Below are 18,625 nucleotides of genomic sequence, written 5' to 3' on the forward strand. Positions count from 1 at the left end.
TCTGGGTATGGGGTGAAGGTGGGAGTTCATAACCCACTTGAATCAAAGTGTGGAATATGATATGTCAAGAAATTTGTAATGTTTTGAACAACCCACAATAAAAAATTAAAAAAAAAAAAAGAAACATTGTCTATTAAAGTATATAGAACAGTGCTTATGAGAAAATTTTCAGGGTTTAATATCTATTTATTTGATATTTTAAGAGTCCATCTTTTACTTGTGTGCTCAAATACTCTGCTGAGAATTTAATTCCCTAAAAAAAATTCCAATATCATGTAAAATCTTTTAAGATAATATGAGAAATTGAGAAAATAACATGGAAATTTAGATATGTGGGGAAGAGTGTGTTATTACTTGAAAAGAAGACATCTTCTTTATCCTTAAGTTCTCTTGAATGTAGGCTATAAATATACATTTTTTATGAAAGATAATCATGGCAATAATCATATGTAGGCTAATATAATTTAGTGTCTGAATTACTATTAATAAGCACCTAATATGTGCTGATAATTTGCTGTCATTTTTTTGTACACATTATCTCCAAACTATTCTATAGTTTTGGCAAGGTCAGAAATATTACCCTTATTTTACATATAAGAAAGCAAAGTCTAAAAGAAGGTTATTATCCTGTCCTAAATTACATAGCTAGTGTAGTTTATAGCCAAGTTTTTCTTTTTTAATTAGCTAATTAATTCTAATTAGGTATATATGACAGCAGAATGCATTTTGATTAATTTCACATGATTGCAGCACAACTTTTCATTTTTCTGGTTGTACATAATTTAGCGTCACACCTTTTGTGCAGTCATACATGTACCTAGGGAAATGATGTCCATCTCATTCCAAGTCTTTTCTGCCACCATGTTGCCTCCCCTTGTCTCCCTTCCTTTTACCCAATCACAGTTCCTCCTCCATTTTTCCCATGTGCCCCACACTTCCCAATATGGATCAGCATCCACTTATCAGAAAGAACATTTCTTTGGTTTCTTGGGATTGGCTTACTTTGCATAGCATGATATTCTCCAACTTCCCCATTTACCTGCAAATACCGTAATTTTATTATCTATTAATGCTGAGTAATAGTCCATTTTTTTTATATATATATATATATATATATATATATATATATATATATATATATATATATATAAATAAATTATATTCTGGGGCAAGAGAACTCATTTTCAAAGGGTAGCTTTTTTAAATACTATAAATAGATGAGTTTTAGAAATCCCATTTACCAGTCTTAGACAGATTAGGAGATTGATATGCAGGTTATTTTTTGAGGATCAGAATGGCAAGATTCTTAGACATTAAAAGTATTATTATGGTGGTTTACTTGAAAACTTCTCACATGTTTGTGAAATAAAGTTAGCAAATGCATCTGAAAAGATAAATGTTCTTATAAAGCTGCTCATTTAGGTTACTTGATACTTAGTTCTCACTGGGATTTTATAAATTAATGGCTGTAATACCATTTGAGTATAAATTAAGGGTAAATTTTATTTGATAACAAAGCCTTTGATTTTATAGAATAACTAAGAATTGACCTTGTGATTAGTGTAGTGGTTTTAAATTACTTTGTTGCCTCATCAAGAAATGATTACTATGGCATAACTATAAAGGCATTGAATATAATTTGTTCTAATTCATGGCCCAGTATTTCTTCTTCCCTTCCTTTCCTCCCACCCTGCTGAATTCCCTCCACTCTATTGATCTTTCTGCTATTTACATATATATATATATATATATATATATATATATATATATATATATATGTTTAATTAATGTCTTGTGGATGTTTATGATGGTGAGATTCATTGTGGTATATTCATATATGTACATAGGAAAGTTAGGTCAGATTCATTCTAGGGACTTTACCTATCCAATCCCTCCTCCCTTCCTTTCATTCCATATTGTTTACTCCTCTTATCTATTCTTTTTTTTAATCTACCCCAGCCCCTTATTTTGCTTGTCATGTATAACTAAAAAGAACCAATAAAAAATTTACAAAAAAAAAAGAAAGGAAAAAATAGAAATGATTGTTAAATGTGTCTTGTTATATAATCATTCCATTTTTATAGGCTTGGCAGAAAGCACGAAGTGATGGGTGGGAGCGAGCCTTTTGTGAGAAGAATTTTCTTTCACAAGCTACCATGGAAATAATTATAGGCATGAGAACACAGTTGCTTGGTCAGCTTAGAGCATCAGGTAAGTTTTCCCTAAAGAATCTATTTAAGCTGCTTAGAGTACCACACTCATACCTCCATACATGATTTTATTTCTGGTGTTAAGTAATGCCAGCTCCTATTATTTTTATGATATTATTATGTTGTACATCTTATATTTATGAGTTGATTTATTTCTACCTGACCTCAACTTTTGCTTTTTGATGAAAAATATTGTAGAAACTATAGTTGAAAAACATATAGACAGAATAATATTCTTTTGATACTGTCAGTAATGAGCAATTTATATTTGTTGACAAATATCAACTTAGATCTTGTAGTTGTTATATTTTCTTTTGTTTTTATTAACAAATAATTATTTTAGCTATGTGAAATAGAAATTATAAAAATATGAGTGCTGTTTTTTATTTTTTTGAAATACCAAAACAATTGGAATCACTTGAAGGTACTTGAATCTTTTTCAAAAAGATTCTAATTTTTCTATCTTCTTTTAGAATTGTTTCTTTGAATTCCCTTTTTCTTTCTTTTTGTTGAGTAGCATAGTACATTGAAGGCAAGTGATAGTCGAAAGATAAATTCACAAATTAGCCGAAGTGCCCAAATAATATAAGAGCCAAAGGATTTAGAGTTGGAAATATTACATATGAGAGAGAGAGATGAGAAAATATGAAGAATTTTGAAATTCAAGCTAGAATACTATATAATTACCTAACTTCACCTCCACATTAATGTTTATCATAATCAAAACATTAATACTAGTCAGAAGAATAGTTTGGGTTTTCATCTGTGAACTTAGTTTTTTCTAATAGCAGCTGATAGAGAACTTTATTGCAAGATAGTGCAGTTTAAGAAATCCCTTAGGCCCCAGTAAATACTATGCTTAATCTAACTTGAGAAGATCTGAAGTTTTCTATATTGGTTCTGTATTTTTAGACTTTCTAGAACAGATTCTGTTAATTGTGTTATTTGCATACCATTAAATTTATATGAGCTGTATAATTTTATGTAAAAAAACCCACAAATTTTCAAGTATCTTTTGCACCATAGAAAAATTTGGTGTGGTGTTTTTCCTCTTTCTAGGTTTTGTGAGAGCACGAGGTGGTGGTGACATTCGAGATGTTAACACAAACTCTGAGAACTGGGCTGTTGTTAAAGCTGCTTTGGTGGCAGGCATGTATCCTAATTTAGTCCATGTGGACAGAGAGAATGTAGTATTGACAGGGCCAAAGGAGAAAAAAGTGCGATTTCATCCTACTTCAGTTCTCAGTCAGCCTCAGTATAAAAAGGTAAAATATTTTTAATGCTCTTAGGCCTTGAGTTAAACTAATTTAGGTAACTGAAAATTAGTGAAAAATACTCCAAATACCCGCCTGCTTTAAGAAAGTAGTTATATATGTATAAACATTGCAACAAAATTTTGATTGAATTTTAGAATTGCAACAGTAATGAGGACTTTTATATAAACTACATGATCAATAAGTAGCTTTAATTTTTGCTTGAGTACTAACATACATCTATTTCATCAAGGGATTTTTTACATTTATAAGCATTCCCTGTAAATTAAGAGGTAATACAATTAACAGTGTTTTGATTTACTTTCCAAATAGATTCCTCCAGCTAATGGTCAAGCTGCAGCAATCCAGGCACTGCCCACAGATTGGCTTATTTATGATGAAATGACTAGAGCTCATAGAATAGCTAATATTAGATGTTGTTCAGCAGTGACACCTGTCACTGTGTTGGTATTCTGTGGACCAGCTAGGTTGGCAAGTAATGCTCTTCAGGAACCTTCATCCTTTAGAGGTAAGTGTATTATGAAGGAAATAAAAATGTATATTTGAAATGAAAGTTTTTTTTTACTAAAATAAAAATTGTGAAATTGCAAAAATTTGTGTAGTAGAAGTAGCTCACTTTTGCTATAGTGAGACAATTAGGAAATACTAATGTACTACTATGCTTGAAATTGGTTTCTGAAGTAACTTGACATCAGTTTGTGTGTTTTTTATTAATGTTGCTGATGGGAAGAAGCTTGTTTTTCATTTGAATTTAAATGATAATTTAACAAAGTAATTTTAAAAAGAATAAGCCTAATTACTAATAATCCCATTATCTCTATATAAATGCTTTTTAATATTATATTTTTTCTAATTGTTAATATATTTTATTTCATCATACTATTATTTTGGTATTCTGTTATTTTATTGAATTAGAATATTTAACACATTTTTAGTATTTCATATTAATAACTATAAAATATTTTATTTCATTGAAGTGGCATAGTGAATATAAAAGGTTCATTTTCAATTGGGCCTTTTGAGGGTTTTGAACTTTTATATATAGTGATTCAGTACATATTTGTCAGTTACTGTGCTAATCGTGAAGCTTTAATAGAAAACAAGATAGTTCTGTCCTCCAGACTTAACAGTAGACATGGTAGACAGACAATAAATGATAATCTTCATGGTGCAATCTGGAAAATAAAAAGAGGACTGCTTTAGGGGTGACCTCCTTTAGAAGGAGCCTGTGTAAGTTACTTTGAGGAAATGAGATTTAAACTGAGACCTAACATTTGAGAAGCATCCAGCCATATGAAGAAATAGAAATGTCCTACAGGTAGAGGAAGATGGAAAACTCAAGATTCTACACTAGAAAATGATCTAGGAACTGAAAAAAAGACTATGTGATTGGGGCACAGTGATCAGTGGTAGAGGGCAGTGAGATAATGTTGAAAGGAAGGCATGGATTTGTAGTCAGTGGAAGAGAAATCATTAAAGGATTTTAAGTAAGAAAGTGGGTAACATAATAAGTTTTTCTTAAAAGATCATCTTGGGTGAGTGGAAGGGTTGCTTAAGGGCTAATAATGGAAGAGTGGAGGCAGAAAGGAGGCTCTTGCAGTGTTTTTTTAAAAAATATATATAGAGAGAGACACAACACCTTTATTTTGTTTATTTATTTATAGTGGTGCTGAGGATCAAACCCAGTGCCTCATGTGTGCAAGGCAAGCACTCTACCACTGAGTCACACCCCAGCCCCTTGCAGTGTTCTTATGACATATGATAGCTGGGAACTAGGGTGGTGACCACTAATATGAAAAGTAGATTCAGAATTATTTTGGAGATGCTAGTAACTGCTGGATTGATTGTAGCTGATAAGAGAAAGGGAAGACCAAAGTATAACTCTTAGGTCTTTGGCTGTAGTAGCTTGCTGAATAAAGATGCCACTTACTTGAGATTCAAAAAACTGGGAGGAGCAGGTTGTGTAGGGAAAAAGCCCAAGAGTTCTGTTTAGACATGTTGAGTTTGAGATGACTAAAAAACATCCTTAGTGAAATTTCTTCAGAAAGCAATTGAATATAATTACCTGGACCTCAGGAAAAAGGCCTAGATAATACAAATTTGAAGGTGATCAGGTTGTAAATGATATTTAAAGATGTGAGAATGGATTTTCTGAAGAGAATGTGTAAATTAGAGTAGAGGAAGAAAGAATGGCCCAGTGATGGATGTAAATATGTTTGAAGAAAAGAGTGGTTGACTGTTACTTTGAGAAATTGAAAAAGGTATGGACTGAAAATTTCAAGTTTTTTCTTTTTCTTTTTTCTTTTTTGTTTTGGCAGTGTGGTAGTTATTGTTGACTTTGACAATAACATTTTCATTGGATGGTTTGAGTTTGGAAAGAGTAGGAATAGCGTGGGAGGTAACTCATTAGAGTGTATACAAAGTGGAGGCACTGGTACTTTAACACCTTCACCTGTATATCCTACTTTCATTCATTTAATATTTTCCTTGGGTTAAAATTTTTTGAAGTGGAAATTGCTTAGTAAAAGCATATAAATATTTGTGGTTCTTCCACAATATCAGTCATATTAGGGCCATTAAAAGTGAATTTTCTTGCAATTATGCCATCTTTGGGTACTTGTTTTAAAAATGAAATATTTAAAGATTTGTTTTTACTTTTAATTCTATTTCTGCCAAAAGAAAGAATTCTCCATGTGTTAGTTTATTTCCCTTTAGTTGAGTATTTTACCTTTTGTTCATTTACTTATCGATTATTGATATTTTCTTAAAAAATTGAATCATAGTTTTATGATTTTAAAGGCATTAGCCCTTTTTCTATTATATTTAATGCAGTCTAGTATACATTTTAGCCTTATGTATATTTTTTGTTTTGATTACTATATATAGTATATATAATTTCTATTACTATATATATTGTATTTTAATTATTATATTCAGATTAAACAGTCTTTTCTGTTTGCTTTCAAAGCTAAGAAAGTTTTATTCCTCTATTGAAGTAATAAGTTTTGTTTTGTTTTCTATAATTTTAAGATCTGTTTTTTTAACCAGGTTGATTGTAGTTTAAAATGTAGCCCCCTGCCCCAGTGTTTTCCCCTTATCTGTGCCATTTATTGAATAATCCTTATGGATCCTTTTTTTTTTTCTTTTCGTATCCTTATGTATTCTTTTATTTGCATGATTGTGTATTAAATTTAGCATCTTTAAGGTTCCTGTTCTTTTACATTTCTGTATATAAATAAATAATATGTGCATTATATGTTTCATTTAGTATTTTTGCTTAATAGTAAGTTATGTATCTATTAGTGGAGGATCTACCTGTAACTCTTTGCTTTCATTATTAAGCTTATTCTTTTATAATTATGCTGTTTTTTGAATGAATATTTGCTAGTCATCTTCTTGTGCTCCTTTCTGCAAGCAACAATTCTTTTGTGATTTTTATTTAGTATTTATTTCCAGGAAGTTGAGAGTGTTTTATTTAGCTGTACCTTGTTTTAAGTTTAGCAATATCATTTTTTTTTTCCCTAGGTAACTTTTTTCAGGAGATGGGAAGATTTCTGAAGATTTTTTTGGTGTTTTTTGTTATGGCTAATAGGTTTCTGTGTCATTTTCCTGCTGATCTTTCTTAATAGAAATACTGTTATTGACATTAATATGTTTTGTTTGCCTTGTTATTCACAAAGTTCTTATAATCCAGTGGATTTTCTGTTTGTTAAATTATATCACCTTTGGTTGGTAATTCATTTGTTACCAATATTTTTTTTCTTTTCTTTCTTTTCCAGACTTTGAAAAACCATATTAATGACTGACTTTGTCTTATTGAATTTTAAAGGTTCAAATTATAAATTTGTACTGTTGATTATAATGTTGAGTTTTGCCTTAATAGTATTTTATTAAATTAGGGTAGAATTATTCTGGTTTTTTTTTTTTTTTTTTCTGATAAAAATGTGCTCCTTTTTTTTTTCCTTTTTGAGGGTGGATGGTATTGGGGATTGAACCCAGGGGTGCTTTACTACTGAGGCACATTCCCAGCCCTTTTTTCTATTTTGTTTTGAAAAAGCATCTCACTGAGGTACTTAGGGCCTCATTAAGTTGCTGAGCTTGGCCTCGAACTTGCAATCTTTCTGCCCCAACCTCTCAGAGTTGCTGGGATATCAAGCATGCACCACTGTGCCTAGCAAAATGTGCTGAATTTTAAAAATAGTTTTTGAGTTAGAATTAGTTTAGCCTGCTGATATGGTATGTAGGTTTTTCTCATTGAATTTGTTATTTTTTCTGAAAATAAACCTTCCTTGGACTAAGTAGACTTTATTACATTGATGAATATTTTTCTAGCATTTTATTTAAAATTATTAAATATATAGGGTTTGTGTGGTGTGTGCTTCTATACATTCAGGTATGTTTAGGTTTTAGGTATTATCAGGTTTTAGGGTTAGGTTCAGATTTGTCTCATTAAATGAACTAGTCATTACTTGCTTCCTTAAGTGTTTGATACTTGGTGTTCAAGGATATTTAATATTTTTCCTCAAGTAGATTTGGGTTTTTCTATTTCTTGTTCTTTGGTTTTAGTGGTTTTTAAAAAAGAATATAATAAATTTCTTTGAAGATTTAAAATCTGTAATTATGCATAGTATATTTTTTAGGTTATTATTGAATAATCTAGTATTTTTATGATTTTTTCTGATTGCTGATGTTTTTAGAAGGATTTGTGCTTTCTTTATTAAATCTACAGAGGGTTGTGCATTAATATTTTCAAATAACTGGAGTAAAATTTTAACTGTTATTTTAATTATTACTACTATTTTGTCTTTCTAATGCATCGGTCTTTTTCTTTTCCATTTTTCTTTGGGTTTTATGCTGTTTTTCTACAGTGTAGCTTTCTTTTTTCTTTTTCTAAAATCGAACCCTGTAAATTTATATGAGTTGCTTTGATTATCTTCTATAGTTTTTTATATGTAATTTTTTCATACCTGTTTTATGTTCATAGTTCCTTCTTCATCCAGTTGTTATTTAAAAATTGTGATTCGATTTTTAAGTTTATGTCTTAAAATTTTGTCTTGTTACATTGTGATTAGAAATTTTAATCTTTAGAAGGGAAAATGCATGGAAATGGAAGGAGACCCTCAGAGTTATACAAAAGTACATACAAGAGGAAGTGAGGGGAAGGGGAAAAATAATACAAGGGGGACAAACGAATGTCAGTAGAGGGGGCAGAGAGAGAAGAGGGGAGGGGAGGGGAGGGGAGGGGGGATAGTAGAGGATAGGAAAGGAAGCAGAATACAACAGACACTAGTATGGCAATATGTAAATCAATGGATGTGTAACTGATGTGATTCTGCAATCTGTATATGGGGTAAAAATGGGAGCTCATAACCCACTTGAATCAAATTGTGAAATATGATATATCAAGAACTATGTAATGTTTTGAACAGCCAACAATAAAAAATTAAAAATAAATAAATAAATAAAATGAATCTATATTCTATTGAAATGTGAAAAAAAAAAAAGAAATTTTAATCTTTAAAATGTCCTTTTCTTTTTTCAAATATTGTGACTCAATTTATGATCTGTTTGGTTTGGAGAAGTTCTCATACAAATTGTTAGTATGTCAGGAGGATTTGTTCACGTAAAGAGTATTTATTCTGTTTACTGTTTTGCTGTGATATAAGATGGTAAAATTTATTTATTCTTTCAATATGTGTTGGAGCAGCGGATGGCATTCCCAATGACAGTAGTGACAGTGAAATGGAAGATAGAACTACTGCTAATTTGGCGGCTTTAAAACTTGATGAGTGGCTCAATTTTAAACTAGAGCCAGAGGTAAGTTGCTTTTTAATAAGAATAAAAATTTCTTTCATTCAGTGAGTGTGAACTACTCTGCTCTACAGTATGATAAAAATTTAAACTTTAATGTTGAGCCCTTAGTATCAGGGAATACAGCTTTTTTTTTTTTTTTTTAAGTTTTAAGAGGGTGCTCGTGCATGGTTTTCTGTACCAGAAAACCCACCCGCCCCAGCAAAGGACTTGAAAAACCTAGGTGTATCTCAGTATTTATGGTTATTGGCTAAGTCCACTTGTGCTGTTGTAACAAAGTACTACTACTGGATAGTTTATAAAGAACAGAAATTTATTTTTCATACTTCTAGAGGCTGTGAAATCCAAGATCTAGGTGCTGGTAAGGGCTGTTCTCTTCTACCAAAATGACAACAAAAATGTTGTTTTCTCACATGGCAAAAGGTGGAAGTGCAAGAGGGATAAACTGTCTCATCAACCCCTTTTGTAAGAGCATGTCTTTCTAGTCATCTCTTCAGTTCCACACCTTCAAATGCTGTTGCATTGTGAATAATGCAACATTAATTTTTAGAGGGGATACAAAAGCTTTCAAACCATATTAGAAATATTTGAATATTTGTATATGTGTAAGAAAATATTGAGCATTTGGTTACATGAGAATTCCTTTATTTTGGACAACTCTGTTTCTGAATGAGAATATGTTGTTTTCTTTTTTTCATATACTTCTGAATAGGGAAGAATAAATATATCTTTTCAAATTATAAAGTTTTTTGACAAAGGCTTCCCTTAATTCCACTTGTACTTTTAAAGCTCATTCTATATCTATTTTGGGGCTCAACCAAGTGAACAGTGATTAACACGAGCTAGGTTTACTTTATTTCCATGCATTCATTCATTATTCCAACCCACTGTAGTTGCATTCCCATTCCTACCAACCCTTTTTTCACTGAAATGGTACTTGCCAAAGTCAGCTGTCTTCTCCATGTTGTCAAAACCAGTATGTCTTTGATAACCGTTAATAATCAACACTGTTAATAACTCCTTTTTGTAAATCTGACCTTCTCCAGTTTTTTCTTTCCTCACTTCTGCCTCAACTTTTTAATCATTAGTTAGTGTCACATTAACCTTTAATTCTTCTTCTGTTGTTATTCCTTTTGGAGTTGTTTCATTGACTTTTTAAAAATGCTTTATGTATATGCCTTTTATTATATGCCAGGTATACTTAATTAAAGATGTTCACTTACTATATGTGTTTGTACATATACACATATGTGTTTGTACCTTAAACTTTAAATTCTCTAGTTCTCTGTGCCTTGTTCTTTTCTTCTTACTCTCTGCGCAATCCCTGCAAACCTTGTCTTTATGCGTAGCTTTAGTAACCGTGTATGCACTGATGTACCCAAGTTTGTATTTCTAGCTTAAGTGTTTCAATGATCCAGCTGCCTTGTGGGCACCATCATTTGGATGTTCTGCAGACACTAAAGTATGACATCAATAGAATTAAGTGTATTTTTCTTTATTTGCTTTGCTACTACATCTTCAGTAATGATTACATTATACCATAACCAATGTTTACTGTCTTTTTTATTAGACTATTTGATTTGATTGTGTGTCTTTAAAAGCTTAGAATATGATGAACGAGAGATTTCACTTGATTCATGCAACAAAATTAATGACATTAGTAAATTGTGTGAAGTATAAAATATGTTCTTTGGAAACAGTTGTAGACCTTAGCTAATAAGTATCTTGCATATGTTACATGAATTTTACTTATATCTATTTGAATGGAGGAAACTTTTGTTATAGGCAGCCAGTTTATTGCTGCAACTGAGACAGAAGTGGCATAGCTTATTTTTACGTCGAATGAGAGCTCCGTCTAAACCTTGGTCTCAAGTTGATGAAGCTACCATAAGAGCGATTATAGCCGTTCTAAGTACTGAAGAACAGTCAGCGGGTTTACAACAACCATCTGGGATTGGCCAAAGGCCAAGACCTATGTCTTCAGAAGAACTTCCTTTGGCATCATCTTGGAGATCAAATAATAGTAGGAAAAGTTCAGCAGATAATGAATTTTCCGATGAGTCTACTACTGCAGAAAGGTAAGTTTATGACATTCTATCTAAATAGGAGATTTTCTCCAAGAAAATGAATTATTTATAGTATTTAATAATTATTTTCTTAAAATCTAGGTTACATAAAAAGATTATAATATGACTGAAACAGAGTTTTATACTTGTAAAATATAATTTTAACAAGTGTTAAGCTGTATGAAGGATTTTAAGCTACTGATACTTATGAGTTATCTAATAAGGCTATTCTTTTCAGGAAAAACTCCAATGTTTCATTTCTGGAATTCACAAATTTAAGATTTCTTAGGAATGATAGCAACATTTAAAAATTATGTATTTTAGTTGATATACATCAAGTGACATTTTCTTGTTCTCTGCAGTGAGAAATAAATGGCTCTGGCCATTTAAAGAACAACTTTCCCATAAGCCTTACTTAGTAACAGTATTGCTGACTAGCATACATAAAAGTACTTAATTTACTCATTCAGTGACACATTGAATGCCTGTTGTCCTTGGTGTAAGGTATATAGCAGAGAACAAAACAGATAAGATCTGTTTCTTCACAGAGTTTGCATTTTATAGGGAAAGGCATTATAATAAATAAGCTACAAATTTACTGTCATGTAAAAAAAATTGTTCTCATGTTACATGTGCCAAATTCTTTTGTTGCTTCTAGTACTTTGCAATTATGTGTGCCAAATTTCTTAAATGATTGTTAATAAGGTGTCATGATTTTATTAAATGGTTGTTACTAAGAGAGTTCTTGGGTTGGTCATGTAACTCAGTGGTAGTGTGCTTGCCTAGTGTGCATGGACTCTGTGTTTGATCTCTAGCACCACACACACAAAAGAAGTTCTTAATGTAAAAATGCATTTTAGTAATACAATAGTGTTTATAATGATCATTGGTTATGATTCAGAAATATTTCTGGTTATGGAGCTGTTTGCTGGTATCAAATTTTAGTTACTTTTATATCAGTTTAAAAAAATTCTGCCCTGTTCGATTTGATTATTTGACAAATAAATCTTACTGATGAGGCAAAGTTTGATATTTTTGAAGAAAGTCTCTGTAGTAAAAATATGATTTCATAGTTAAAAAACTGAAACCATAAATAATGGTATGTGATGCTTACACACTTTTCAAGGCTCAGGTGGAGTTTTTAATATCTTCTTTTGATTAGATTTTGCATATTTGCATAAAACTTGTCTGTTAAGACTTCAGTGAAAGAGAAATAAAAAAAAAAACTTGATTTCCAAGTTGTTTAGGAATAATTCAGCCACTTTCTAAGAAACCTTACAATGTATAAGCTTGAACCTTTCTCTCTGGTCTAGACCCTACTGAGAAAAAGACTCAAAAAGTGCATTTTCTACTTAAGACACTCCCACTTTTGAAAATATCGTTCTGAAGTTTTCTTGAAGACTGGTTGTTTAGGATGTGGGAAATCATTCCCATAGAAATTGTTATGTGGTATTGTTATCCTTATAAAAACTTGTTAGTCCCATAGCAGCACTTTTAAGTATATGTGTGTAAATGCATTTGTATACTGGCACACATACATTTTTAGACATGAGAAATTAAGCTTAGAAGCTTTATATATAAAGCTTCCTTTTTTTTCATTTATAAAAACAATACATGCTCATTTTAATAAAAATAGGGAAATAGAGAAAATAAGTGAAATTAGAAAGTATAATTTAGAAACTGGTTATTTTATAAATTCGTTGTTTAAATGTGATATTGCTATTAGCCTCAACCTTTTTCATTTCTTTGCAAGTTGCTGCCTGCCACTCTTCATTCTTTTACCAGTTAGGATTTCACTTTTTTTTTGACTTTTGGTGGTATTAATAGATAAGGCCTTGAGTTCATGTAGCATGGTGAAGAATAGAGTGAGGACTCTTAGGTAGATTTATTTCATCTTTTGGTTTTCCAAGCATTTTTTTCTTTTTAATTAAAACATAACAATTGTACATATTTTGGGCTTTGAATGCAATGTTTCAGTACATTGAAACAATGTATATAATGATCAAATCAGGGTAATTAGTATTTGTATCTCCTATCATTTCTGTGTTTGGACCCTTCAAACTCCTTTCTTCTAAGTCTTTATAAAATATATAATAGCTTATTATAAACTTCAGTCAACCCTACTGTACTGTAGAACACTAGAACTTATAATTAATATCTGTTCTGGTGCCAGTAAGCCAAACCTCCCTCTAAGCTGCACTCATTCCACCCCCACCTTACCTTTCTTGCCTCTAGTAATCACTGTTTTACTGTAGGAATATTTATTTTCAATGGAAAAGCTATAAAATTAGTGGATTGCTTCTTAGGAAAAGGTATTTATAGTTATAATTTTCACTATAAGGGAGTAACAGATTAGGTAACAATTTCTTTTAATGAAATTTTCTTGATGTGGAAACTGTTAAATAATAGCATTTGCCAATGTTTCATCCTAAAATTATACCAATGTTATTTTTTAAAATATCATTTTATAAATAATATTTTGGTGATAGAGGACAAACCTTTTTCCTATTAATAAGTTAATAATTTTGCCACTGTATCTATATGAGAATCTTCTTAAATGAAAATTTAGGTGAAAGGTTGGTGGGAACTTTTTGTTTCTTCTTGAATGAAATTTTTGGGGAAAGAATACATGAGAGAAAAGCTAGAATCCTTCTCAGAGCACAAGACCAATTTGAAAATCACAAAACTAGGCATTTAGTTCCATTGACAACATCATTTTAATTTTTTCTTTTTGGCAGAGCTGGGGATTGAACCTATGGCCTTGAGTATGCTAGGTAAGCGCTCTACCACTGTGCTGCATCCCCAGCCCCCACCATTTTAATTTCAATAAGATTTTACCTTCATTTAGGTTCTGTCACTGGATTTTCAGGTCCATTAATTTCCAGGGCAAGAATGATGGTTGTAACAAGGTGATTAATTGGACCTCAGTTAACTAGAGAAAAATATACCTGAAGAGTTGTTTTTACACTTTATATTTTTTTGTTAATAATTTATATGTGCATTCATTATATATTTTATTGCTAATGTTTTTAGGCTTTTAGCCATTTTCTTTCATTTGTTAAAGAATCCTGTTCTAAGATATTTTAAGAGAAGCAAACATGGGGATAAGCTCCTTTAATTTGTTTTGAAGACAGAGTAATTATAATTTTAAGACAAGTGAAGCTTATGAATTATTGAAGACTTGTATTTCTGGTTTTATATTTATTATAACCATCATTAAACACAGAAAAGAAATTCCACAGTGACCTCCATAGTCTAGCTTGAACAATTTCCAAGATTTTCCCGTTTGAAAAAATTTGCTTTTTTGTTCTTGCTTCTTTTCTTTTTTGCTTTACATATTTCAGAGTAAATCCCACACATCTTGCCATTTTACCCTTCTGTGTTTACATATGCATCTCTTAAAAATAGAGACTTTTTTTTTCTGTACAGTCGAAGTGTAGCCACCAATCCCCTCAAAATTAACATTTCCCCAGTTATCTCAAACTATGGATTTATTTAAATCCACATCCAGGAATTGATTATACTAATAGGTTTTCAAGTTTCTTGAGTCTGTTGTGATCTAGAGCATTTCTTCTCAACCTTTTTGAAGAAACAGGTCAAGGTCGCTGACACTATGAGATACCCCACATTCTTGGTTTGTCTCTTTGTTTCCTCTTGGCAACATTTATTCTTATACTCTGTGTATTTTGTGTAAACTGGAAGCTATCTGTCAAGGCTTGATTAGATACACTGTTTTGTCAAGAATATTTTATAGGTGATGTTGTGAACTTTATATTGTGACCAGGAAATACTTAATGTATGGTTGTACCACAAAGACTCATACTTTAAAAAAAAAAAATTGTAAAATTTCTGAGTGACATGGTTGTGGCACTTATTCATAGAATCTTTGATTAGAAGAATCTTAGAGTTTACTTCGAATAATCCTTTAATTTAGCTGATAAATTAAAGCACAGATAAGAGAGTTGCTCAGGATCACATGGTGTTTGTTGTAAACTTAGTACTGTTCTAGAAATCTGTATCTCCTAACTCTAGTCCAGCATTCTTTTCACTTTACCACACTGTAATTTTAGTAGGCTTTTAAAATCTATTTTACTTAATAACCTTTCTGATCTTAATAGATCATTTAAAATGTATATTTTACTTCATTTTTTTTCTTATTCTGATACATCTTTATTCAGATAGCAATCTGATCATATATGGTCCAAGAAAACTCAAATGATAAATCAAATATAATCAGATGTTAAAGATAGGTCTTCAAACGTTATAGCCAACGATGCCACGCTTGCCTATGATCTCTCCGATATAAAACCACATCCATACTTCAGTAGCCACCAAACCATTTAGCACAGCTTCCTTTATATAAGAAAATTGAGCCTTTTCCTTTTAGTACTTCTAGAAATGAGTTTTCCCCTTAACTGTAAGCTGTTTGAAGCTACCAGTTTGAGCACTATTGACTATTTTTTTCAGGCTCTGAATAGCTGTAGGGATCTCAGCAGGGGTTGGAGGAACGAGCTCAACCTTGGCATAATGCCAAAATGTGGCCAATCGAGGCTTGGAGTAAGTCAAAGCAGTATTCATTTTTTAAAGTATACTCATATAGCCCAGCTAATTCTTTTTCTTTTTCTTTTTTTCCTGTGCTGGAGATCCAGCCAGGGCCTTATGCATGCTAGTTAAGCACCGTACTACTGAGCTATACTTCACAGCCAAGTTCCGTTATTTCTGAGCTTGTAAACATAATAGAAAATTAGATTCCTTTTAAAAAATACTATTCCATACATCATAATGTCATTGGGACTTTTGATTGAAATAGCATCAGCTTTGTATTACAAACTTAAATATAATTGATATTTGCTTCCTCCTTGCTCAAGAGTATTGATGAAATCTCCATCTCCAGCATTACACCCACCTCAAAAGTACAAAGATAGAGGAATTTTACATCCTAAACGAAGCACTGATGACCGATCAGATCAATCTTCTGTGAAATCTACAGACAGCAGTAGTTACCCCAGTCCTTGTGCTAGTCCTTCTCCTCCATCTTCAGGGAAGGTAAAGTATCTAAAAGTAGATGTAGTAAGGAACTCATTTGTAGCACTACTGATGTTACATATTTTTCAAAATTATAAACATTTCTATTTTTTAAATTATCAACTCTGAAAAATTGAGGCTGGCATACTGGCGACACTTTGAGTATGTTTTTTAGTTTCCTGCTTGCCAAATAATTTATTTTAAGACTAACGATTCATTAATGTCATATAGGTAGGCAGCTCATTGTTTCTTTAGAAGCTTTTGGGTTAAAACAAAGAACAAAAGATTGTCTTAATTTAAAATAATTTTGGTTTATAATTACAGAATTGAAAAGTTTCATTTCATTATTTGATTTTTACAGTTCAATAATTATATTAAAATATACAAATTAAAAAAATAAAATGGAGAAGATAGATTAGGGATAGGGATATATGAGATGTTTTTAAGGAACTGAAAACTATCACTTAAAAATATTGTAATAGAATTTATTTATATGTTCAGAATATGTTAACTTTTAACTTTCCTGAGTACCTGATTAAGTAAGTATTTGATTAGGGGTTTGTGGTTTGTTGAAAATGTTTGCTAAAACACTTTCATTCAATGGAAAGAATAGAAATGTTTTTCTGAATTTGCATTCTTAGGGTTTGAATTTTTTGTCTTCTTTTAATATACTTTAAGTATAATTTACATATAATAAAATTTTCCGATGTAAACTGCAATTTAGTGAATTTCAACAAATGCATAATTGTGTATCTGCATCACAGTCATGTACAGAAAACATTCCCATCAACCTAGGCCTTGGAAACTTTCCACTGACTGTTCTTTGTCCCTTGAGCTTTGCCTTTTCTAGAATTTCCTAGTTTTGTGTCTGATTTATTTCATTTAATACAATGCTTTTGAAATTCATCCACATTACTAAGTGTATTATTAATTACTTTTATTTCTGGGTAGTTGTCCAGTTGATGGATATTTGGGTTGTTTCTAATTTTTTGTTTTGTTTTTTTGTTTGCTATTATGAATAAAGCTGATGTAATATTTGAATACAAGTCTGCATGTAAATGTGTTTTCTATTTTGGACTGGATACCTAGAAATAGGATTGTTGATTTGAATAGTAAAGGTATTCTTAACTTTACAAGAAACCGTCTCATATTTTCTAAAATGGCATTTTTGCATTCTATTCAGCAGTCTTCCATTTCCTCTATATTCCTTGACAAAACTTGGCTTTATTAGTCCTTGTAATTTTGATTATTATAGGGTATGTATTGTGATAGGCCATTATAGTTTTAGTTTGTATTTCTCCAGTGACTAATGATATTCTGCATCTTTTCTCATGCTTATTTGCTATCCTATGTATATAGTCCATGGGGAAGTGTCTATTTAAATTTTTGTTCATTTTTTTGTTATTATTTATTGGTTGTCTTTTATTGAGTGAATTTCCTGTATATATTCAGTGTATGAGTCTTAGTTGTATCTCCTTTGTAACTTTATTTCTGTCAATCTTTGACTTGATTTTTCATTTTCTTAACGGTGTCTTTCAAAGAGCAAATGTTTTTGATTTTTTTTTTTTAATGGACAACATGCCTTTACTTTATGTGTTTTTATTTTTATGTGGTGCTGCGGATTGAACCCAGTGCCTCACACATGCTAGGCAAGCACTCTACCACTGAGCTATAGCCCCAGCTCCTGTTTTTTGATTTTGATTGAATCTATTTCATCACTTTTTGCTTATGATTACTATTTTTTTATGAATAATTTTTTATACCGTTATTTTATTTATTTATTTTTATGTGGTGCTTAGGATCGAACCCAGGGCTTGCTAGGCAAGCACTCTACTGCTGAGCTACAACCCTAGCCTCATGATTACTATTTTTTGTGCAACCCAAGATAACAAAGATTTTTCCTGTCTTCTAGAAATTTTGTAGTTTTATGGTTGGTACTCTTACATTTAGATATATAATCTATTTCAAGTTAACTTTTCTTTATGATCATGTTTTGACTTTTGCCTATACAATTGTTCCAGTACCATTTGTTGAAAACATTACCTTTTTTTCTATTGAATTACTTTGGCGCCTATGTAAAAAATAAATTTGGGGTCTGTTTATTGAACTCTGTTCAGTTTCACTGAGATTATATGTGTGTGTGTGTGTGAGTGTGTATGCGCGCGTGCACATATATGTTTTTTCTCACATTTTTTTCTCCGTTTGCTAATAATACATTGATTAGATTATATAACATTAT

The 18,625-nt window shown here is 31.2% G+C and overlaps 1 protein-coding gene across 2 annotated transcripts in view; it reads left to right on the forward strand.

Annotated features, from left to right (window-relative positions):
- Ythdc2 (YTH N6-methyladenosine RNA binding protein C2) overlaps positions 1–18,625 on the forward strand; it is an 83,139-nt gene that overhangs the window by 58,988 nt on the left and 5,526 nt on the right. The window contains exons 21-26 of one of the 2 annotated variants that reach the window (XM_071612193.1): positions 2,085–2,211; positions 3,270–3,475; positions 3,797–3,992; positions 9,180–9,301; positions 11,081–11,373; positions 16,230–16,407. In XM_071612193.1, the coding sequence (XP_071468294.1) occupies positions 2,085–2,211; positions 3,270–3,475; positions 3,797–3,992; positions 9,180–9,301; positions 11,081–11,373; positions 16,230–16,407 (1,122 nt within the window). The remainder of the gene's footprint in view (positions 1–2,084; positions 2,212–3,269; positions 3,476–3,796; positions 3,993–9,179; positions 9,302–11,080; positions 11,374–16,229; positions 16,408–18,625) is intronic. The other variant, XM_027941134.2, reaches the window with a different exon arrangement.

The sequence above is a fragment of the Marmota flaviventris genome, chromosome 5 (genome assembly GCF_047511675.1).
Source record: "Marmota flaviventris isolate mMarFla1 chromosome 5, mMarFla1.hap1, whole genome shotgun sequence".
NCBI classification, from domain to species: Eukaryota; Metazoa; Chordata; class Mammalia; order Rodentia; family Sciuridae; genus Marmota; species Marmota flaviventris.